General features: G+C 35.4%; 3 protein-coding genes across 3 annotated transcripts; 1 reads left to right on the forward strand and 2 right to left on the reverse strand.

Annotated features, from left to right (window-relative positions):
• Window positions 1–145: 145 nt before the first annotated feature.
• CCT6 (chaperonin containing TCP1 subunit 6) lies at window positions 146–4,953 on the reverse strand. The gene is made up of 6 exons (XM_089644921.1): window positions 4,698–4,953; window positions 4,004–4,203; window positions 3,325–3,464; window positions 2,109–2,256; window positions 1,543–1,736; window positions 146–1,404 (listed from the first exon to the last, which is right to left on the reverse strand). Exons 1-6 carry the CDS (start codon window positions 4,832–4,834, stop codon window positions 628–630), a joined length of 1,596 nt encoding a protein of 531 aa, XP_089501047.1. The 5' UTR covers window positions 4,835–4,953; the 3' UTR covers window positions 146–627.
• Window positions 4,954–5,662: 709 nt separating this feature from the next.
• Window positions 5,663–8,884, reverse strand: unc-45 (unc-45 myosin chaperone). Its single transcript, XM_089645617.1, has one exon. The coding sequence runs from the start codon at window positions 8,681–8,683 to the stop codon at window positions 5,849–5,851; it is 2,835 nt and encodes a 944-aa protein (XP_089501743.1). The 5' UTR covers window positions 8,684–8,884; the 3' UTR covers window positions 5,663–5,848.
• A 376-nt stretch (window positions 8,885–9,260) lies between these two features.
• On the forward strand, window positions 9,261–11,463 carry Hsc20 (iron-sulfur cluster co-chaperone protein HscB-like protein, mitochondrial). Its single transcript, XM_089645023.1, has 3 exons — window positions 9,261–9,794; window positions 9,926–10,011; window positions 10,373–11,463. The coding sequence occupies exons 1-3, from the start codon at window positions 9,358–9,360 to the stop codon at window positions 10,672–10,674; spliced, it is 825 nt and encodes a 274-aa protein (XP_089501149.1). The 5' UTR covers window positions 9,261–9,357; the 3' UTR covers window positions 10,675–11,463.
• Window positions 11,464–19,066: the final 7,603 nt, after the last annotated feature.

A 19,066-nucleotide genomic window follows, 5' to 3' on the forward strand; every position in this document is an offset into this window, starting at 1 on the left:
ATTATATTTGACCTGAATCAATTGATTCATAGACTGTGTAACTTCTGGACCCAGAGCCGGCGATCTTACCAATCTGCCAAGGAGAATGCTTGACTCTGTGCAAAGGGGGATGATTCATCTCGCACATATTCTAATTAAAAGATAGTATATAAATTAGTGTCTTTTTATTAAAGCAAACAGATCAAATTAAACTAATGTTAACAGATTGCATGAAACATGCAGCAAATAAATGCCCAACTCATAATAATCATGAAGATAAATGCCCAAAAATCTAGCTCATTAGTTCTTTTGAGGGTTAAAGCAAAGGGGTGATAAGACGAAATATTTATGACAAATATAATTAAAATGGTGAAAGCAAATCGAATTGTGATACAAAAATATTTGTGGATAATACATATTATTATGTAATTTAAAATAAGCAAAATGAAACATTGTTGGAATTCAATAATTGTTCAAGCATACTAGCATAAAATTAATACATTTGTTAAAAACAATTTAAGCTCACTTGGTCAGTCTTAAAAACACGGTTTGTTCTTAGCTCTTATGGAATAACAAGACTTGGAAAGACAAAACGAGCTCCACCCGGATGAACCCAACAATGCTTCTAATCAATTGATTCTTCTAGTGTTAACCCTTGAGACTGGCCATGCCCGCCCTCATTATCTCGTCAACAAGAAGGAGGTTACAGGCGATTACTGAACACGAGTTAATGATCTGTTTTTTGACGATGTAGTTATCGTAGACACCTACATCAGTGGGCTTCATGGGTTCTCCGGTGCTGAGGTCAAGACCAATGGGGTCAGGGCTAAGGCGAGATTCCTCTTGCAGCTTGACAATGGTGTCTTGTACGTCATAACCGGAGTTGACGGCCAAAGTCTTGGGAATTACGAGCATGGCTTCGGCATAAGCTTGAACTCCCAGCTTTGCCTTTCCCTTAATGGAATCCTTGTGCTTGATGAGCTCGTTGTAGCAACGCACCTCGAAGGCACCGGCTCCAGCGATAATGCACTTATCGTTGATGGCGTTGTTGACGGCTCTGAGTCCATCCCGGACGGCGTCCTTGATTTGTGTCAGAGTGTGCTTGTTGGGTCCCTTGATCAGGATAGTAACGGAGAGTGGGTTCTTGACATCCTCTACGAATGTGAACTTGTTCTCTCCCAGGATGTGCTCGTAGACGGCTCCAGCATATCCCAGCTTGGACTCGTCGAGGTCGTCCACGGAGTTGACGGCGACGCCACCGCAGGCGAGGGCGAGGCGCTCCATGTTGCGGCGCTTGGCGCGGCGCAGACCCACAATGCCTTCCTTGGCCAGGGCATCCAGGGACATGGGGTCAATTCCCTTTTGGTTGATGACACAGAATGTCTTGTCAGTACCGTCGCACAGCTTCTTCTTCAAAGCTACGATCTGAAACAAACATCAATTTATATGCCTTAAATCAAATTACTTATGCCTATCGTGGAAGATCCAAATTGTCACCAATGTAACAGAAATAACTTGGGGAATTGCATCACATACTACTCTGTGAATTATCTGTTTATTTACCTTCTGGACTCTCTGGTCAATGAACTCCCTCTCGGCAGCTACGAGCTTCTCACGGTCCTCGGCCGACTTGTAGAAGAAGCCGGAGTTGACCTCGGACTTCTCGTACTCCAGGGACACGTTACAGGTCAGGATGTAGGCGTTGTTGAGGCGCTTGGGCATGTCGGGGTGACGGGCACCGTGGTCCATAACAATACCTACGAGAAACAAACATTCACTTTTAATTAAAGTAAGTTATAAACCCTTGGGCACTTAACTTGTAAGTAATTTGGTACCCACTGTGAATATCAAACACGATCCACCAAAAAATTTGTGGAGTGTCACTCCTACCTAGCAAACTATCGACGACCACATTTTACCTAATGTATTGCTGATGAGTAGTAATAGCAGATTTTGATAAAAGGGTTCTACAAAGGCGGCTTTACTTGCTAGAAACACACGTAATGATTGAATATTCACAGATCCCATTAGACACATGCCTTTTTTTTTTTAGACTAAATGCCACCAAATCAGCAAGTCAAAGAAGAAGGGTTCTGAACAAAAGTTTAGTCTCCAGTTAAGTTCCTCACCTCGGACGAGCTGCGTCTCGGTGGCGGTCTTGTGCTGCATCTCCATGAGCTCCACCATGTGCAGGTCAACGGGCTTTCCCTCCTCGCGGATGGCGAGCACTGCGTCCACACACGCCTCAGTCAGGACATCAGCTAGGGTGTGGTGCACCTATATAACCAAACAAAACTTACATTTTACTATGGTGTTTGGAGACACATGCCGAATTGGGGCAATTTATAAAAATTCTTCCACTTAATTTACAACATGTTGCTGGATATCATGGTGTGAAAACTGCGCTATACAGGGTTTATCAGTACTTACCTGAAAGACTTTTCCTGAGCATATTTGAAGTTTAAAAAAATGCAGATGTTTTTTTTTTCAATTATAAACAAAAATTATATTTTTCAATCACACTTCGCCACTAGTACAACCTAGCTCATTACTTAATATGCACTCCGTCTCGTTCCAACTTTGCAGAACCTTTCAGACTCACTGACACACACTCACCGCCACTCAGTTTGGAACCTTCTTGAACTTTCTCCTTCCAGAACCTTCTAGAGCATTCAGGAACTTCATTCTGAAATAATCTGAAGCATTCGTGGCCTTCCCATAACAAAGCACATTTTCGTCACCCCCACCAAACTCTCTTACTTTCTATGTGACACCAAGGGCTATCTACCACCATAACCACTGGTGGGTGGCAGTGGCTGGTTGTGAAGAAAATTAGGCAGGTTGGGAAACACGGCTTTCTTTTTACAATATATAATAAATTTTTAAAGTAAAAAATGCATTTTGTAATTAGATTTAATTTCGTAGTTCAGCCATTTTCGCGAAGTCGCACACGTCTATCACACGCCAAGTTAAGTTAAGGACACGTAGTTTAGAAAGGAAAATATGCAAACAAAACACAAACACAGTTCGCACTCAGCTGATTAGCCGAGAATATCCACACGAACGGAGCTCAAACCCGGCCGGATGAGGATAGAAGGTGAGTAAAGTGACGGCTAACTCGAAGAAAAATGCACACCAAACAGAGCCGGGCATGTCCTGGAAAGTGTTAAGAGCCACAGTACCAGCTCAATATTTTCGTACAACTCAAATAGTCGACTAAATTGAATGGAACATCAGAGCATATGAGCAATGAGAATACTGTGCTTGCCCGATACGTTATAAAAGGATCTTACAATCGTGTTCACTCTACTTGTCAGGACTAGCGAATATGTTTAGTTATGTTACCTTGGTGCGGAAAGAAGTTCGCGCCACATCCATGAGGTTCTCTTTCTTGATCTCAATGGGGATCTTCATGCCTTCCAGCACCTCCAGGGCCTTAACGCGTGCCGCGTCAAATCCCTCCGACAGGATGCGAGGGTGGAGACCTGACACAGGGAAAACATTTACGTTTTTTTTTTTTTTTTTTACATATTTATTCAAACAGTATGTAATGTATTACATCATTTACAAAAAAATATGTTATAATGTATGTAAGCAATAATGTTATGATTATATATATAAACAATGTACACCCAAATTAAGCTGAGTGTGAGCTTGTGTGTTTTTTATGTTTTTCAGTTTACATTATCAGTGTGTTTTAAGGTGAAATTAAAAATCTTTTAAATTTTACTATTATTTTTGAATACTTAATTTTCAATTTTCATTTCTAGTTCTTACTCCATAATGAAAAAAACAATAGCAATTCCAGCGATAAAATGTTTTTAAAGCATCTGACAAAAACAAAAATATTGAATTGGGGCCACAACGTTTTTGTTTTCCATCAGCCATGGAAAACAAAAACATTGTAGCCCTGCCTCAATGTTTGTGTATATGCACAAACATTTAGTTTAATTTTTATGGTAATATTGTCATAAGCAAATGTTGTCGCATAATAAGTATTATATTATAACATATTTAATCTTACCTTCACTGATGTAAAGATCAGCTTGCTTCAGAAGCTCTCCAATCAGCAGAACTGTGGAAGTGGTACCGTCGCCTGTGGAATCATCCTGGGCCGTGCTAGCGCGGGCAATCAGGGAGGCAGTTGGGTGCTGAATCTGCATCTCGTGGAGGAGCACATTACCATCCTTGGTGATCTTGATATCACCCGAACCTGATACTAACCTAAAACCATAAAAAATTATCAAAACCGGTAAAAAATTAACCTTAAAAAGCCATAAACATCGATAATTACGACAATAGTTAGATATTTGTATAGGCCATAAATGGAATGAAAAAAAAGAATGTGGTTTTTGTGCAAAATGCATTTTTCACTCACGCAATATACAAATGGAGTTTGATTATATTAGACAAAATATGGGTCATTTATGGACGGAACGTTGGAGAATCAATGATTTAATATATATTTCTTCATTATATGTGATGTTTATTGAATTTAAAAGATATTTTGAGCAAGGACGGGTGTAATATCAATAATATTACGAGCATGTTTTGAGGTGAGGTGTGTCAAAATTGTGTGGGAGGCGTCTGTAGTGTGTACAAAAAGTAATTATGCATGATTAAATAAAAAAATAACAAACTTCAAGAAATTGATTATTGGAAACGTGGGTTAAATACATTTGTAGTGGTCATCAGCCTTAATAAAAATAATTACATACATTTTCATTGTTCCCTTGGGTCCCAAATTTGTTTTCATTACATCTTGAATTCCTTTGGCTGCGGATATGTTCACCGCTAGGGCCTGAGCGGCCCTGGCGAATTCAGCCTTTGGGTTCAACAAGCTTATAGCAGACATTTTCAAAATATACTATCAAACTTTTGACAAATGAAAACTATTAGGAAACTACGAGAATATTCGAATGAAGCACGAGGTTATTTCGACAAGCCGGAAAGTGTTGCCAGCATAAATAAACCACTCTCGTTGCCAGTTTTCTACTTCTAGTCCATAAATAAACCACTCTCTTCTAGTCAGTCCCATTCAGTCCGTTCCGTTGTCTATCGTTGTTTATGGCTAACAGTGAATATTTCATTGAGCAGGTACTTACTTTTCTAAAAAAATTAAGTAAAGTTAATGAGGAAATTAGCCTACGCTTGTGCCGCACGATTTTTTTTTTATATCTAGAATTTTTAAGTTAAATGTATATATTTAATATTATAATTAAATAATAGCATTCATTCGTCAAAGAAGTTATTCAGTAAGTACCTATTTATTTTGCTCGGAAGAAGTTATGACAATGTTATAAAACTAGTAGTTTTATATGTATTTTAATAAATTAAAGTTAATAAAAAATGTATTTTTATGATAAAAGAAAAAAATAAATAAAGATCCAGGTTCACTCCTTCCTTTCTTCAAAGAAACCCACGACATCCTCAAAGATAATATAGACCCTGAAAGAAATCATTTCCTGTGTTTAGAGCTTGTGTAAAACGAAAGAAATAAAAAAAAAACAAGTATGGTGGCCAACAATCCTAGCGTTCTTCTTCCCATCCCACCCCTTTCATCCTCATAACAAAACATTATTCAATTGGGGATGCCACGGTCCCACTGACTCTGAGCATTGGGACTTTTTTGAGACATTCACACGAAAATAAAAAAGATATTTTTTTCATAAACACACTTTTAATAAACCTAAAACTAAAAGTAGTGAATGTCACATCTTAAAGATAGTTATAAAAATCTTAACAAAATACAATAACATGTGTATTGGATATTACAATATAAAATTTATTTGGTGTAGAGTGCCAATAATAATTCTAGACTCTGTAAGTACATTATAGAAATGCTGGCGATTCCATTAAGTTCTGTTTATTATTCCAAATCGTCGTCTTCATCATCTTCATTGGTCTGCGGCAGCGGGGGGATGTAGGGCGACTCACCCGGCTTTATGATAAGTTTCAGTTCTTCGGCAGACTTCAAACAGTTCTCTGCATATTCCTTGATAACTTTCTTCTCCTTGTCTTGTATCTTTGTAAGCGCCATGAGAATTTCCATGACATCGGTGGCGATGACCTTTTCAGCGGTGGTCTTATCGCTATTGATTAGGTTGTAAACAATGACAATACCCCGATGTTGTACCTGCAAGATTGGGTTTGCTAACAAGCAGTGCAAGACTTCCAGCCATGTTGAAACAGTTAAAATTCTTTCGCAGCATTTTTTACTATTTGATGTGAGGATGGCGAGAGCTCCCGCAGCAGCGATGGCCGTTTCTTCATCTTCGTCTTGGCACAAGAGGCACAAGAACTTGATCCTGTCATTCTCTGCTTCATGGGCTTTCACAACGTCTTCAGACATGACGAGATTTGTGATAACCTGTGTGGCAGCCCTGCGCAGCATTGTGTGTTCTTCAAATAGTTGGGCTTCAATCCGTGCCAGTCCACATTCCTTCATTATCCTATTTCTTGTGGACTCATTCACGGCTGCCAGGTTGCAGAGACACATCAGGGCTTCAAAGTTCTCAAGGGCTGCACAGTCGGGGTGCAATAGAGCAGTGAGGGGACGGACCACTTCAAGACTTCTTTGGCCGGGGAAGGCTACTTCTGGATTTATAGTAATTCCAATCCTTGCCAGAGCTTGCGAGGCGTGAATCTTTCCTTTAGCCGTACCCTCTAAAGCCATGGGAAGCAGTACTTTGGCTCCACCCTGCTGGACTACAATACCCCGGAGTTCTTGCTGGCTGCAGATGGCATTGAACACTCTAGAAATCAGTTCCTTGGAATTGTTACTTTCCGTTTTGGCCAGTGCAACTAAAGCAGTGGTCACACCTTCCTTGGCAAGAATTGACAATCTTTTGTTTACAAAGTCAGGGTCGTCAAGTTCATGTTCCTCTGGTATGTGATGTTTGGCAAACTTGGCAAGTTCTACCATTTCGGGCACCAATTCTTGTTTCTCATACGCATTGCAGAGATTGACCAAAGTAGTCACCACACCGTAGATTACAGACTGATCTTCTGTTTTAGCAAGTTCCACCAACGCCTGAATGGCCGCTCTATCATCGACTAGCTTTTCTTTAACATCAGCATCGAGGGTTAAGTAGGACAGACCTTCAGCAGCCCATCGACGCATGTCTTTATCTTTGGCGGGGTTAATGAGAAACCTCCTGCAAGCCTCGGCCAGTTTATTGGTTGATCCGTCAGCGAAAGGTCTGATGGAGGCGTCAGACCCCCCAGAGCTGCCGAGTTTGCACAGACCGACGAGAGCTCGAACTCTGATACTGTCATCGCTGGATTTGTATAATCTTTTCAAGATATCCACTCCTTGGTTTATGATTGCCTTGGCTTTGTCTTTCTTTGATGCGGCGGCGATTAAGCACTCACACGCTACTTTCTGTTGCAACTTTTCATCAGAATTAGCCATCACAAGAATCATTTCCACAATTCCCTCCTTGGAGATAACAGCGTTGCCAACATCCAGAGGACCGAGGAGGAGAGAGGTGATGGCCACTGTAACTCGGACTTTAGACTCGATATCGGGTGTCAGCAGCTTTTCTTTCACAAACTCATCCACCTGTCCCAGGAACTTCTCCCGAGCCTGATCGTAGTACATGTTCTCATATATCTTTTGTAGACAAACAGCGGCAATAGTTCTTGATGAAGGGGAGATGTTCATGGCCGATTCATATTTGTATTCTTCCAGTTCACTGCAAACGTCTAGTAGGCGATGAAGTCCTTTGATCTCCACGAACCTTTCCGCCCAACTGAGGGCAGTGTAGTGGCAGTTCTTCATGACCAGCTCCACGATGGCGTCTCTGGCAATGCCGGTGATAACGCGGTTAGTGATGGAGTAGGTAAGGCAGGTCAGAAGGGTATCGATCTCGCTCTTGTGAAGTTCACACAACGTCTGATCGGGTTTGCTGTCGGGCTTGTTGTCCATTCCGGAGAAGGTGTTGAGGATGGTCTGCATGCAGTATTGGGCTGCGTTCACTCTCTCCTGGATATTACTGTCAATAATCTGCAGGAACCAGGGTATTCCACACGTCGTCAAAACACCTTTCACTCGTTCCTCATTTCCCTTGCAAAGTTGGCCAATAATTCTAACAGCGTTCAAATAGATGCTGTCATTCTTCTCCACCTTAAGAAGACTGAATATCTTCTGTACAACTCCGCACTTGAACATGATGTCCGCACCAGCCTTCTCGCGGGACAGCACTAACAAGTTGCTCATGGCATTTTCTCTCTTCTCCTTTTCAGCAGCGAAATCAAAGGCAAGTTTGAACATTTGGTCCACCTTGTTGCTGGTCTGAGAGTTGGCCTTGGCGCGCTCCTGCACGATGGTGAACAGCCTGGAGAGGACGGGCTGGATGGCCTTGTTGGAAGGCTCCACATTGTGCACAGCCCGGGCATCCCGGTATGCCTCCTCGAATCTGCCCACACTCTCCAGGGCCTGGGACCGCCTGAACAGAGCTTTGGGATCCTCGGGGGTGATGGTGAGAGCCGCATCGCAATCCTTGATAACATTTTCGTAATCATTTTCTTTCAGAAAGGCAGCGGCCCGGTTCTTCAGGTAGATTGCGAGATCTCTACTTTCTTTATCCGCAATTTTTATAGCCTTGGTGTATAAACTGATGGCTTCCGCATAGTTTCCCGACTTGAACGATTCATTTCCTTTATTTTTGTAGTTTTCCGCATCAATGTTTAACGTACACATTGTATCTTTGGGGACACTCGAAACTAGGTTATCTTCACTGGTAGAGTAAGTTTATCAGCAATGTATGCGCGGCGCTCAATCTGGAGCTTATATTAAGATTTACACTCTTCAAGAACTTTCTCGTGGGTTCTAGCATGGAAATTATAAATAGGAAATTTATTTATACCCTGATAAACACACAGACACAGTCTAAAAAGTCTTCCTCCCTGACTCAGCTGTCAAATTTCATTACCGAACGGCTAGAGTAATTACCGGCTACAGTCCATTTCAGAATATCATTGGTCGACATTGGTTACGGTGGGTATAGGTACGGAATTCAAATTCCAATTATTTCAATCATCTTTTTACTATTCAAAATAATATTTTATATTATAAGCTTCCTTTAATTTAATAAAATAATAATCATCTTATTTGTACTATTGTCACTAGACTATTTTTTATAAATGAAAACTAGGAAATACAGTTTTGTTTTAGTACAAAGATCGTTTATGTGTAAAGATCATTTTCTAGTACTTTTTTAATAACACAACTACTCTGTACTGTCATTTTGACGTTTACTGTTTGACATAATATTTTCGTCGTCACTAACGTCAGTGATTCGATAATCTTTTTTGTAAATCTCCGTGTGAACGTGGTTTATTTATGGTGTGAACAGTTAATTTAATTTAGCCAAGATGTTTTCTAATTCCTACAAGATCTCATTATTCCGATCTTTTTTAATCAAGTCCATGAAAAATGTGAGTAAAAACATTACGAAAGAAATTCATCGAAGTACGCGGCCCAGTACAGTGAGGCCATCAAACATAAGTTTCAATGTATTCTCAAGCAATCCAGAAACATTACTTGCTAACAATACAATCAGAATTTTTTCAAATAAATACGTTTCCAAATCTGATGAAAAGCCAACTTGTTGGAGTTGTGAAAAGGTGAACTGCATAAATACCAATCCAATATTTTGTATGCACTGTAATACAATACAGGAGCCCAACAGGGATGAGAATTATTTTCAAGTTATTGGCATTGAGGTGAGGTACGATTTGGACGAAGTGAACCTCACGAAAAAGTATAAGGATTTACAGAAAGTTCTACACCCTGATAAATTCAGCGTCAGGTACTAATTCTAACTAATTAAATTAAAACTCATGCATTAGCAGCCATATATCTGAACATTATTTTCATAGACATATTATTTATATTCCCTTACTATATCAGGTAAAAATGATAATTTTAATAATGTTTCAGGGCAGAGACAGAACAAAAAATTTCCGCCGAATACTCATCCCTAGTAAACAAGGCCTACGCTACTTTGGCACAGCCCTTATCTAGAGGTAATATTTCTATGCTTTACTTTATAAGTCACAACAAAGTAGAAAACAATGTTAAATATTTAGGTTACTACGAAGTATTAAATATTATACGTCACTATAAAGTAGAAAACTATGTTAAATATTTAGGTTACTACGAAGTATTAAATATTATACGTCACTATAAAGTACAAAACTATGTTAAATATTTAGGTTACTATGATGTATTAAATATTTAGGTCACTAAAAAGTGGAAAACTATGTTTTTTTTTTTTAATGTGTTTATTCAGTTTTTTTTATTTGTACAATATTTTATCTTACTTAAATCCTACAAAACTGATCAATCAGTTTGATATTAATTTATTTAAATTGCTTCGCCTTTCAGGAATTTATCTTCTACGGCTGAAGGGTCAAGAAATATCTGAAGAGACTCAAGTTGAGAGTGCATTCCTGCATCAGATCATGGAAAGGAATGAGGAAGTGGAATCTGCAGAAACTCCCGAGGAAATATTACAAATCAACCGAGAAAACAAAGCCACCATCTCAGAACTGGTCGGCAAGTTGGCCGCGGCTTTTAAAACCAACGACTTATCCGCCGCAAAAAACATTTTAATCCGCATGAAATACTTTGTCAGCATAGAGCAGCAAATCAAAGACATTATCAGAAAAATGGGCATCGTTGAATGAGAATAAATCATGTTAAAAGTTTCAAGAAATTTGTTTTCCGTTACATGTAGTCTTATTGTTTTGTATATCGTCGTTGCACTTGCAAGACTGGCTTTGTAAGTTTACCAAATTTTACAGGGGAAGCAAAATCTTCCCAGTTTTCTGTTTAAATGCGCTGATAAACAACATTTTAATGAGTATTGTGCGATAACGGTTAAACTTATAGTCAAGATTGGGCCCGAATCCTTGATTTTGTTTTGTAATTTTTGGTGTATAAAAAAACGTTTTGTTGAAATATGACACTGCCATTCTTGCAAGTGCAAGACGATATGAAAGAGAATCAATAACCCGCCATTGGCATATTAATAAATGGGTACTTACGTATTATCTGGAATCATGGTGGGTGATGTAAAATTTTCTAATTTTATTCTTCTAATTTTGCCAATACATAATTATTTTAAAGGAACGGCAGCGCGGCCTCCTTCATTAATTTTTTTATTTGGATTTGAGGCTAAAAGACTTGACCAAACTGAATAATTCTTATTATTTTATTTTATCAAAAGGTATACGAAATATCTACTACTTTATTTATTTGTGTTTTCTCTAAAATAAAGTCACTCTCGGCGTCTGTATGTTTGGGTGCTTAGTTCTTCTAAACTACGCAACGGATTTTGATAGGTTTTTCACTATCATTCATCTTGAAAGTTCTACACCGATTGCTTTGAAAATTTGACACAATGTTTGCATATGCGTGTGTTTTTATATACCTATATTATATAGATGTTAACTGTGATATACGTGTGTGACTGGTAAAAATTTTGAAAACGGCGCCATCTGTTGGACGTAAAGCAACGAGCGCTATTGTTTCTCTATCTGCACAGGCAGACTGAGCCACAAAAGCGCGTGGCGGGCTACAGCTAGTATTTTATAATTTGAAAAACAAATAAATAAAGTAGCACATATCCGTACGAGATATTTGGTACACCTTTTGATTAAAAAAAATAACAAAACATGAAAAAGAACAAGACACAGAAAAATAATAAGGTGATGGTCTCAACTGGGAATCAAACCAAGAATCTCTGACTTACCGGGACTTACCTCTAACCACTCTGCCATTGGGACCTAATTATTCTTTATTGAGATTGTTATCTTTTTATTTTTCTGTGTCTTGTTCTGTTTCATGTTTCGTTTAGATTTATTATTATTATCTACTTCAATGACATATTATATGGATGGGTATAACCTTCAAAAGTTATTCCAATAAAAAAAAAAATTATTGAGTTTATTCAAGTATTTTGGCCTCAAATATAAATTGAAGCTTCGTATGAGAAAGTGTACACATCCGTTCCTCCTAATGACATGAGCATTTGCCAAACGATGAAGTATAATTATCTTATTTAATCTTACTTGTGTTGGCTCATTCCTAGAATTCTTATAAGTAGGCAGAGAAAATAGGCCACGCATGATAGCTTCGATACTTATATTGGATATTTTGGCTAGTTTCACATCGGCGATATAGTAGTGTGCATGGCGATTCAATCGAAAACGATCGCGTGACTAAGTCGGTAATGTGTATAGCCCTGCGATATACATATAAAATGATGTACGCAGCTGAATCGCTCTGCTTAGTCACCAAAAGCTGAATTTTCACATTTCACTTACCACATTTGTGCGCCGTGCTATAGGAATGAAATAAGACTTCCCTTCAGAAAAAACAAAGTTGACTCAAAAGTCTTTGATATACAGAGCAATGAAGATATATCTTCATGCAAATTACCAAAATAAATATAATTAAAACACAACCAGTGGAATACCAATGGGTCACTGGAGAACATACGAGCATTCTAATATTTTCCTAATTATAATAATTTGCAATGCGATTTTGACCTTAATTCTTAGAAAAATTTATGAAAAACAAAATTGGTATCCTCCCTTGGGCTAATAAAACTTTAGATTCCACTTTTGAATGACGCCTTTCTGTAAAAATATTTATCGGCTTAAAAAATATTTTTATGTTCTATGCTGCGGCCTTCAACGGGTTAAATTACAAAAATATGTTATTTAATTTATTCTAAAAAATGTGTTTTTTTTTTTAAAATAATACTTGTTTATAAGGATTGCATTAGGACATAGATAACTATGTGCCTATTCAAAATACCACAAATGAAAATAAATATGCATATTATTAAGAAAACACGTATTTGAAATTAAAATCAATATATTTCTTAGTATTTGGTTCCATTAATTTACAGCTTTACAGAAACATATAACAATTTTTATTATAAAAGTAAAATGCACATTACGGCAAATCAATTTTGACTTTTATGAACAGCGCAAAAATATTATAACAAAACGAAAGTAACAAAAGTAAAATAACATTTTATTCATTCAAAGGCACATTTTCAAATGAAAGTGAACAACAGCTCTTGGTGAGCTCTTGGCAGTCAACCAAAACGCCTAAAGAAGAAAAATTGTGTAATCAGAGCGACATTTATTTTATAAATACATATTTTATATTACCATATCTCACCATTTATTATCAAATTTATGCTTTAAATTGCACCAATCCTTGGTTAAAAATATAAAACTTTTGAGAATACTTTTTACGGTGGTAAAATTACACAATACATACAAATATATTATTGTAAATTACGTAATATATTTTTTTAAACAATTCGGTAGGGTATTTTAATTTAAGTGGGGTACGCCAATAGAATATTTATATGCAGTTAATAAATACATATTTCATAATATGAACATGGTAATTAGTGATCAAATTCATTATTAATTCATAAAACTGATTATCAAAATCAAAGAATGAATTTATATGGTGCCTTTTATAATCAAACAAGTTGAAACGCAAAAACATATTTTTGAGGAATGGTAACAATGTTATGTTCAAATTATTATCATGTAAAACAGAGCTAGAAGTTCCGTTGTGCCCGCACGGCACAAGCATTGAATCAAACGGATGATCTCTCCAGGAGGGTATAACTCCGATCGAAAATTGGAACCGAAATATTGTGATGTCATATGATTGCCTAACTATATCCACCAATGAAAAACTCTGAAAATCTATGGAATAAACTTTCAAAGTTTTTCGTTGGTGTATAGTATAATAAGTAGGCTCTGAATGAGAATTTTACTGTCTATATATTGGCATATCTATGGTTTTTTTAGGTCCAATTTGTTTCATACAAAAAGCCCGAAGATATCGATCTTGTGAGTAGTTTATTTATGGATCTCTCCACAACTGGACTACAGCTATCAAGTGTTCAATATAATATACATGGTTATATCAGTCTAAGTTATTTTCATCGGAAATTCATAAAGAGTAACATTTTAGAAGCACCATTTTGTCACGGTTGAAAATACACTTTGTTTCAGGGTGGTGCTGCGGAACTTCATTAAACAGAAAAATATTTATTAGCCGAAACGATACTGATTTTGTTTTTCATACATTTTTCGAAGCATTAAGGTCAATATCGCACCGCAAATTATTCTAAAAAGGAAAATATTAGAATGCATGCATGTTCTCCAGAGACCCATCGGCATTCCATTGACCCAAATAAAAAGTTATGATATATTCTCATTAAAATAAGGGTTTGTGTAACCAATCCTTTACAGTAAGTTTATATAGTACAGCGCCCTTGAGGTGATTTTTCACAAATTCGGCGCTATATAAATTATCCAATTATAATTATTAATTACATAGCTGAATACAAATTAGTTGATAACCTGTACCGTACCGTACGATGAGACAGAGACGTGGACAGTAATTTTCCTATTGTTTTTTCATCAAAAATTACAAAAAATTCTGCTTTAAGGGGTGGGAAAAGGGAAGCAAGAATGATTTTTTAAAATTTCATGTGGTCAGTGACTTTCATTGTGTTTTGAAGGTCAAGTGTGCAAAATTTAATCAATCTCGGAATAAAACTAGATTAGTATAAAAATCAAAGCATGAAAATTTTAAACGACTCAATTACTGTTAAACTTATTGTGAAATCATATACAAGCGTATCCGCAGAATGCTGCCTGCTCATTAAATAATATATACAGGTGTCCGGGTAAAGTAAAAAAGATGAATAAGTAGTTCGAAATTTTCAGGTACAAAAGTTGAATTGTTTGTATTGATAAAATAATATTCTTCTGGGGAAAAATATTTTTGTATGGGGAAAAAAAAAACAACGGAATTTCTAAAAAAGTTATTTATCTATTTTACTTCTACCATAATGTAGAATCACCTCTTGAAGTTTGTGCAACTTACCCCCCCTGCATATAGATTATACCTCCCACTACTATGGGCTGATTATGAAAGGCTGAAAAGTGGGTAAAGCTACAAAAGCACAATACAACTTTCAAACAAAATTTTGAAATGTTTTTTGGTAAACAGAATTGCCCTGTTTTAAAAACTCGGTAAGGAACTCTTTCTAGAATATCGTGAACATTTATTACCTCCTGAAGTTTCGTGGTACCACCCTGAAACATGGTGTATATTATGTACGTGTAGGTATTACAAATATTTTTTATGAAAGTTTTTAAAAAGAGGAATTATGTAAATTTGTTAAGATACCTTTGACGAGATGTAAACTTCTTTCACCTTTTCTCCTATAAACGAACGTTCTTGGCAAATATATTCACCGTATTTAACAGCAATACATTTTTTTCATAAAATTTTTAATATAAATTAATTTACAAAATAGAATAAGCATTATATCTTGTATGAGAGACATATGTAATCCTGGTTATTTATTATTAAAAAAAACTAACACTCTTTAACTTGAAAGACATTCCCCAATTTATAACCAGTCGAACGATGGCTACCTATATTTAGGGTTCATCGCTCTAGGCCTTGAGTGATAGCTACCTATATTTAGGTCTCATCGCTCTAGGCCTTGAGCGATGGCTGCCTAAATTAAGGTACACAATTTTTTAAAATTTATTACAAATTTCCCCCAAACAGCTTAGTTATAAAACCTACAAATATGGGATAAACAATGAAATATAGGTGGATTCATTGGCTTTAAACCACAGTAAGCAGTTTATGTGTTTCTTTATTAATATTCGGAGGTATGATTTTTTTGAATGATCGCGGCCAAATCCAAAACCGAATGCCCGGAAATCTCCATCACTCAAGGCATTTATTTTGTAAATAACCCATTGCTCTAGTGGATAACATTGCAATATAAAAAAAAATTAACTAGATACATATGTATAGGCAAATGGAGGTACGGAAATAAATTGACATCATAAAAAAAATCTAAAGTTAATATGTAAAGTCATAAATAAATAATTTGAATGAATTAAAAAACTTTTCAATTTTTAATGACCAGAGAAATATGGCCATAATTCGTATAGTTAAATAACAAACATTAATATTTTAACAATAAAGAATAACAATTTTTGAAAATATTTTTTGTACATTAATAAATAAATTCAGTTTTTTCGGAAACGCAAAAAAGCAGGTTTAACATGATATAATTTTTTTATAAAATCAGTCTTAAAAATATTAAAGTGCTGACAAACAAACTAATGAAAATGTATTGACAATTTGAAATATATCAGTGACAATGCTTTTGTCGAAAGAAAAATGATAAATTTGTCGAATTCCACCTCACGCATAAACGTTAGAGTGCTATTAAGCGCTATGAGTGCTTTAGTGGGCATTTGTCGGTCTTCGGGAGAGCGCGTGTTATATTAGAGAGTGGTGTATTGCGATTATGCGCTTACTGTAAAAAGGGACCACATGGACTTTGCCCGGGAAAACACGATTGTGAAGCGACATAATTTTATTTTTTTTTTTATTAGAAGAATAAAATATCATTCTTTTCTTGTTTAATTGCCAAAAGAATCATTAAAATTTGTTGATATTTGTCCAAATCATTGCATTTTTATTTAACATCATCTGTTTTTTTTTTTATCTAAAAACTGTAGCAATTTACATACATACTTGCAAAATAAGCATAGCACTAAAACGGTTAATAAATACGCAATTTTTTTTTTTAAAGTACTCGGTTTCAACTTAATTACTACAAGAAACAACTATTTACGTCAGGGGAGATGGTAAAAGATGCATTATAGTTCCATTTTTTCTCTATCAAAGTTGTGTTTGAAGGTTATGAAATATGCATAAATTATTAAAATAACCCAAAATCCTAAAAATCTATTTTGTGCATGTTTACATCTCTTTCATCGAAAATAGTGGTTTCCATTAGTAATTAAGTTGAAATCAAGTATTATTTATCTATTTATTGCGTGCGTGTGGTGAAATTCAGCAACTTTACCAGAAAAAATTATGGCGCTTTGAACAATATAAGGTCTGTGTTGATACAACCTCAAAAACATGCTGTGAAGACGATATTAGTTGAAACTATGTACACCTAATGACCGTCTTCATTCAAGCCTTTGCACATTCATCAGTTTTTCATTAGATGCAAGGCTTCAACTTATATACCGTCTTCACAGCACATTTTTGAGGTTATGTTTACATAAACCTATATTCCTTTTATGGTTGGAGGATGAAGAATGTTGTTTTAATGAATATTTTATTTAAAATAATGTGCCTTCTCAAATTTACAATCGTTAATGATTCTATATAGCACCACATAATCATACAAACACACCGAGTTTAGCCTTTACAATAATACATCATTTTAAATGGTACTAACTTTCATCAAAAATCATCAGTTCGAGATATTATTACCAAGTACCTACCCTTCGATTAGTTTTTATTTTTAAATCAATTATAAGGCTTTCAATGCAGTCTGATTCAAATGTTTTAAAATAATCTTTTACCACAACCATTTAAGGCATTTTATGTGGGGTTGCCATCAATTAAAAACAATTCTTTTAATTTTAAATAAATATATGTTTTGTAAGGAAGATAACATCGGTGCAAATAAAATGTACTAAACATCGATAAAAAATGAAAGCTATGTAAATATTTACACCCACAATGGGAAACAATTGCTTTGTGTTGCGCTCGAGTATATTAAAGTTTATATTTTTATAAATATTATTGGAATAGTGAAATAAATATAAGATCACTCAATTATTTTCACTGATTTATCCATGACAGTCAGTTTCACATGCAACATTAAATATTACAAATCTACACTAAATAATTATTTGAAATTATTATCATTCAATAGTATGTGAAACGAATTTCAATATTAAATATCTCTACATGTTTATATTTTCACTTAGTACTCTCTTACCAAATTTTCTTTGCAATTTCACAATTTGATTTAGTAAAAAGTTATTATTTAGCAGACATTTTAAAATAGATAATTCACATTTATTACACAAAATATCGTAATATCATAGGTTACAAAATACATTCATTATATAATTAACTGTAATTTTGACTTTAGCAAATTCATGAATTAATTACAGAAAAGAAATTTAAAATACTATTTATTCGGTAAACCACGGATGAAATAAAAAATAGAAATAAAGCCAATCGTTCATGTTAATACGTAAGACTGATAGTAAACAAGGTTGAAGTGTTTTACATAAATTAAAATGGCCAATCAGTCATTTGAAAGGTCCCTCTATTAAACGCCGATTCTAGGTTTGTTTCAGCTTTGAATAAATTGTGATCAGGTGACAGGCATAACAACATGACAGATATGCTTTTCTGCTGATTTTGAACAAATTGTGATGCGGGAATTTAGCAAATGTTTATGAGTGAACTTTATTTGCAGTGCGATTTTAACCTTTATGGGTTGAAAACTGAATAGAGGACAAAATCATAATCGCTTGCGCTAATAACATTGTAGATTCTTTTTTATTTCATGAATGTAGCATCTATGACTCTCTAGAAAACATTTTACTTGTCTCCCAACAATTAAAATATTTGAATTTTCAAAGGAGTGTCAAGGTCATTATTATTTTTTTTTTTTTTTTTTTTTTATAAAATTTTATTATTTTTTATTTTTAATAATAAGTTTACATGGTACATAATTCATTTTACATCTTGGGTTTTTTTACTACTCTTCCATTGAAAACACCTTTTGGTTATTGTTTTTCTTGTAGGGTATTTATTAAGGTTTATGTAGAAATAATAAAACCAGATAATATATATTTATATTCGTACAAATAAATATATTCCTTTTTTTTGTCTTCCAAGTTTATAGATATTTTTTTTTTAGTTGAAGTTAACTCTCTGGGGAAACGTCTTACGATATAAACATGAAATAAATAGTATGATTAAGTAATAGGATACATTATCTGGTAAACAGAAAACAATCTGGTGAAGAAAATCCATTAAAATAATTTTCGCACAGCTCTGCATATTTTCGTTTGGCAATCGAATGTTACATTTGAATTTGTGAGAAACTCCCCAACTTTCAGTCAAATCAAGTACCTAGGTTCTGATACACTATAAAAACAATTGTGGCCAGCATTATTC

The sequence above is a fragment of the Hesperophylax consimilis genome, chromosome 22 (assembly GCF_061612785.1).
Source record: "Hesperophylax consimilis isolate HC1 chromosome 22, BYU_Hcon_1.0, whole genome shotgun sequence".
NCBI lineage: Eukaryota > Metazoa > Arthropoda > Insecta > Trichoptera > Limnephilidae > Hesperophylax > Hesperophylax consimilis.